This window comes from Podarcis muralis, chromosome 9 (genome assembly GCF_964188315.1).
Source record: "Podarcis muralis chromosome 9, rPodMur119.hap1.1, whole genome shotgun sequence".
Lineage (NCBI taxonomy): Eukaryota > Metazoa > Chordata > Lepidosauria > Squamata > Lacertidae > Podarcis > Podarcis muralis.
In genome coordinates, this window is record NC_135663.1 from 13323839 (window position 1) to 13329838 (window position 6000).

The following is a 6000-nucleotide window of genomic DNA, read 5'->3' on the forward strand; positions in this document are numbered from 1 at the left end:
TTAACCCGAGGTACTATTTCTGGGTTAGTGGAGTCTGTAACCTGAAGTGTCTTTAACCCAAGGTATCACTGTATAAACCTGTTTCCTCTGTTTCTCCTTTCCCAATTTAAATTCACCCCACATCCTGGCTTTTTCGCTCCGTGGTGGGAAAATACAGGTGTGATACACTGGGACCTATATTTTCTCCCCTGCGGACCAAAGTAGAAGCTGGAGTGGGGCAATTTAGATTGGGGAAAACAGCAGGGAGGCAAATGGTTAAATGCCCCCCAGCCCTCACGCTGCTTCCCCATTTATACCAGCAGCACACAGGCACACACTCGCAGTTGTATCAAAGTCAGGCTCTCCTGGAGAAACTTCTTGCTGGCCCCTTCTACACTCAAAGCATGTCCTCTGCGGCTGAGCTACAACCCCTCCCCCTACATCCCATCCAAGGGACTATTTTGTATGCCATGAAGCTTTCCCCAGCCCTTCTTCTCCCTCCTGGAAATCCACGATAGTTTTGCAATGGATTTCCCCTGCAAGTGGGATTATTGCTGTTCAGCTATTTCCACTGGCTGCCTATATTTACAGTGAGATTAATGAATCCTTTATTAAAGCCCCTGCTATTGAGATTGAACTTTATTCACGGCAAACTGGGCGGCGTGTAAAGCTATGCATAGTTTTAATTAGTCCATTTCCCTCAGAGGCCTTCGGCTTGAGGTTCGGGGAAGGAATCTGAGTGGCTGTCAATAAATTAAACCATTACATGAATGCAGCAATAGTCCCTTCTCTTTATTCACTGCTGAAAGCTCTATATTTAGGACACCTAGAAACCCAAAGTGATTCATCAAAGAGTCCATTATTCTGCAGGAGCTTAGTCTTTTCTGCTTCTCAGTGGGATTCCTGCTTCTTTGAGGGCTGAGTTCAAGGCATAAATTCAACAGATGAAGATGGGGTTCCAGTTCCCTGAAAAACAGAATATATCTCCCATTCCTAAGCTCCCATAAGCCCCTTTGTGTGCCTGTTGGGTTTCCCAATAGGAGATTAGGGGAATCTGCCAGTATACTGGTGACCATTGAAGGACTTTTGCCATATACAGCAGCCATGGGGACCCTGTGACTTTCCAGAGGTTGCTGGACTCCAACAGGGCTGTCTTTGGTCTTTCAAATTTCAGCAACACCCTATGCCAGGCCAAAATTCAGCACGTCACCCTGCCTCTCACCTTCGGTTCTGCTGAATTCACTATGTCATAGTTGTGTAGCCCTGTGGCTCCCACTAGGCTCGGCGCCCAGTGCGGCAGAACTGGTCACACTGCCCTAAATCGACCTCTGACTCCAACTATAATTATATGATTCTAATAGCCTATGAAACACCTGTTACTCAAGCTTTAGTTTCGGGTTGAGCTCCAAGGTGACATCATGCCAAAAGTTTCCCCTTTCTCCAAAACTGGAGGCATCATCCCTGGTTAGTTTATTTATTTGCATATATTTATTGGGACGCGGGTGGCGCTGTGGGTTAAACCACAGAGCCTAGGACTTGCTGATCAGAAGGTCGGCAGTTCGAATCCCCGCGACGGGGTGAGCTCCCGTTGCTCTGTCCCTGCTCCTGCCAACCTAGCAGTTCGACAGCACGTCAAAGTGCAAGTAGATAAATAGGGACCGCTCCGGCGGAAAGGTAAACGGTGTTTCTGTGCGCTAGCTGCTCTGGTTCGCCAGAAGCGGCTTAGTCATGCTGGCCACATGACCCGGAAGCTGTATGCCGGCTCCCTCGGCCTATAGAGCGAGATGAGCGCTGCAACCCCAGAGTCGGCCACGACTGGACCTAATGGTCAGGGGTCCCTTTATTAAAACATTTATTGGCAGTTCTTCAGCCACCACTCAGAGAGCATCTTACAAAAGAGGGAAAGAAATAAAAACACAATAAGACGTAACAGGCAAATTTGGCAGACACTTAAACAAGTCCTGCATAAATGAGCACACATCAAATGGCCTAGGGCAGTGTCCCTTCCAACTCTATGATCAGGCATAGGCAGACTCGGCCCTCCAGATGTTTTGGGACTACGATTCCCATCATCCCTGACCACTGGTCCTGTTAGCTAGGGATGATGGGAGTTGTAGTCCCAAAACAGCTGGAGGGCCAAGTTTGGCTATCACGGGTAGGCAAATGAAAATAAAACCACAGTCTTTTTTCTCTCTTAAAAGTGAAAACTGACGTCAGACAAACTTTTCTGGGGACAGACTTCCATGAAAGGGTGCTATGACTGAAAATGCCCCATCTCCATTCACGATGGCTACACAGACACCATAAATTTAAAGCACAGATGATGCCAACAAAGGTCCGTATAGTTAAAGCTATGGTTTTCCCAGTAGTGATGTATGGACGTGAGAGCTGGATCACAAAGAAGGCTGATCGCCGAAGAATTGATGCTTTTGAATTATGGTGCTGGAGGAGACTCTTGAGGGTCCCATGGACTGCAAGAAGATCAGACCTCTCCATTCTGAAGGAAATCAGTCCTGAGTGCTCACTGGAAGGACAGATCTTAAAGCTGAGTCTCCAATGCTTTGGCCACCTCATGAGAAGAGAAGACTCCCTGGAAAAGACCCTGATGTTGGGAAAGATGGAGGGCACAAGGAGAAGGGGACGACAGAGGACGAGATGGTTGGACAGTGTTCTTGAAGCTACCAGCATGAGTTTGACCAAACTGCAGGAGGCAGTGGAAGACAGGAGTGCCTGGTGTGCTCTGATCCATGGGGTCACAAAGAGTCAGACACGACTAAACGACTAAACATGTGATTTTACTGTATTTTTGGTTTTTATGGAAGCCGCCCAGAGTGGCTGGGGAGGCCCAGCCAGATGGGCGGGGTATAAATAATAAATTATTATTATTATTATTATTAAACAACAACAACACAAAGGCCCCACAACTCTTCAGAACCCCTTCCTCCAAAAGGAAAATAAACATGGCCCCATGTTTGGGATCATGCCACCAAACATGGTAATGCTTGTTAATTAGGTCCTTTCTGGGCTTATACTTTCATTTCTGGGGAGCTGTATGGAAGAAGCAGATCTTACTGTACAAAAACACAGGGCCAACAAAAGAGGGGTGCTTTCTGTAAAGCCATTAACTCGAGAGCCTACCAAGGCCTAACTGCACCACAGGTGTGTTTTAGAGCAGCCCAGGTGAGCCATCAGTGAAGCCTGCATGAGCTGAGAGCACACCCTAAAACATCACCCAGAATCCCTTGCAGTGGATTCCCAGGTTCCCTGGGCAGAGAGCTAGAAAATCAGTGGCTTAAGGCTTCTGTCCCAGGAACTCAACCCAGTGCATCTTCCAAGAAAACGTCCTTAACACTGGGCTGCTATAATATTCCTCCCTGCCTCCACTTTTGTATTCAAATTTCTGCTGACAAAGAGCTGAGGACAGCACAAAATACACTGGGCTTAATCTTTACTTTTGCCATAAATCGTGCTTATTGCTCATTGCGTTCCTGTCATTGTTGGCTGCAAGTTGCCTGTGCTGGACGGGCTGGAGGTGGCATGATCCCAAACATGGGGCCAAAACTCCATACTATGGGTGGATTTACTATATATCTGTGTATCTCCTTTCCGCAGGGAGACATAAGTGGGAGTGGCCTCTTTTGATCCTCACCACAAGCCAGTGAGGTAGGTTAGCCTGAGAGACAGTGAGAGACCCAAGGCCACACCAGGTGGAGCAGGGATAGCTCAGTTGGTAGCACACGAGACTCTTGATCTCAGGGTTGTGGGTTCGAGCCCAGCGTTGGGCCAAAGATTCCTGCATTGCAGGGGGTTGGACTAGATGATCATTGTGGTCCCTTCTAACTCTACAATTCTATGAAACCCAGTGGTTCCTTGCCCATATCCAGCATTATTGGGAGGGAGCGCCATAACTCAGTGGCAGAGCATCAGTTCTGGCATCTCCAGGTAAGGCTTGGAGAGAGCTTTAACTAAAATCCTGGAGAGACACCACCAATCAGTAGGTCCCCAGATGATGTTGGACTATGACTCCCATCATCCCTGAGCTCTGGCCTTGCTAGCTAGGGGTGATGGGAGTTGTAGTTCAACAACATCTGGGGACCCACAGATTGAGAAAGGCTGGTTTAGACAGTACCGAGCAAGATAGACAAGGACAACACACCTTCCTGTGTTCCTGCGTACGCGTATAAATCTACACATTCCAACTTTAGAAGTTGTGCAAGACGGAAGCAAGACGGAACCTCGCCAAAAAAATTCAAAAACCAGCTTTTAAACTCCTAAATACAATGCCCAGGAGCTGAGCCAAAGTTGGCCAAAGTCATCTCAGCTTCTTATTTGCGAGAATCGTCTTGCATCGCTGATACTTAGAAAGCACACACAAGTCTGCAACCTTCTTTCCCCTCTGTCGTTTTCCAGCTCCGCCACAGTTAAAATACACCTTCTTCATTCACATTCTGGACCTTGTGTTCCCCTACACACACACACACACACACACACACACACACACACACACTTACTTGCATTTGACAGTTTACTGGAAGTCACTTTCTAGTTCATGTGCTATTTCCTTTGGGGAATCAACAGAGGATGCAGACTTTACACCAAGAACCTCTTCCTAGACTAACAAGTGCCCTGGCTCCTTTCTCCGACCGACCGACCGTCCCCCCCCCCCCCCACAGCAGGATGATTTCAATCCTCCAGAGAAGCAGGCAGGAAATATCCCTGCTTGGGGGGAAAGCTACAGATATCCCCAGCATGTGCTGCGGATGTCAAGAGGGGGCAATTAAACTCCAGTCAACTGACAGCTAACGCACTGATGTGTCAAGTGGAAGTCAGTTCTGCTCTTGCGTTGGAGAACCACAGGTGGGTCCATCTCCTCCACAACCACCACCACCCTTCTTTTTACCCCACCCAGAAGGCAGGCTGGCTAGCACTTGGAGGGGTGGGGGTGGCTGTGATGACTGAGGAGCCCAGATCTTTCCAAAGGACCATTGAGGCATTTTAAAGAAGCAAGGAAGCACAAATGCAACAAGGATATCACCAGATTTTTTTAGCTTGCACCCGCACCCTGCAAAACCCCCTGGCGCTTACCTCGAACATGGGGGAGTGTCCCTTGCCTGGCAATGTGCAGCCCAGAAGCACCGCGAGAAACTTTGCCATATACAAGCAGAGAGGAAGGGTTTTCGCCCAGAGATCTTGTTGACACTGTGCCAGGTACAATATCCTTTGAAGGCGCAGCAGCAGCGGCAGCGGCAGCGGAAGAGAGGTGCTTCCTTAGAGCCAAGCCCTGGCCATTCCTTCCAGGAGAGAGAGGGTCTTGTTTATCCAAGCTCTTCTTGCCCCACCATTGTGCCAAGGAGATGGTGCGATGGTGAGGAGGGTCCCCTCCTGACTCGCCCAGGTCTGAAGCGGCCTGAATTTGCGAGAGGTAAGGCGGGAATTGGACAGATCCACGGCAAAAGAGGGGACCGGAGCTGTGTGATGCTTGCTTCCAGCCTTTCCCAGCAAATGTCACTATTACTACGGTGAAAAGGGGGAAGGGCCCCGCAAGGGGGAGGCAAGAGGGACAACAGTTGCGGCGCATGAAACGGCTGGGAGGGGGAAGGAAAAAGGCATCGCCTTCTGCATCACTGGGTGGTTTTAGAGGAAAGGGGGAGCGCAGGATCGGAGCTGCGCCAAACTGTCTGTTCGTAGCCGAAAAGGGGTCAGGAGGCTAGCAAAGGAACCGGTTTCAGATCTAAAGTAGGATCTTTGCGCATCTATTTCCAGGCTGGCTAGGGGTGTGCAAGCCAGATCGTTTCTGGTCCCAGAGCAATGTTATGTAGATTGGGCACCTCTGCCGCAATTGCACACACACTCAAAAAGAAAAGATTTGTGTTATGTGCGAATTTGCGTTCTGTTTTGCAAGTGGGGTGAAGGTTCCCTCCCCTCAAAAAAACAAAGAGAAAAAAAGGTCAAGGGCCAAGCAGAAGTAAAAAAAAAAAGAAATAGAATGTCAGTGGAACTTTTCCCCATAACATTGTTTCC

At 48.8% G+C, this 6000-nt stretch overlaps 1 protein-coding gene across 1 annotated transcript in view; it reads right to left on the reverse strand.

Moving 5' to 3' along the window:
• RASGEF1B (RasGEF domain family member 1B) overlaps positions 1–5460 on the reverse strand; it is a 255095-nt gene extending 249635 nt beyond the window's left edge. Inside the window, exon 1 of the mRNA XM_028743811.2 lies at positions 5065–5460. Coding sequence (XP_028599644.2) covers positions 5065–5133 — 69 coding nt within the window. The 5' untranslated portion in view covers positions 5134–5460. The remainder of the gene's footprint in view (positions 1–5064) is intronic.
• Positions 5461–6000: the final 540 nt, after the last annotated feature.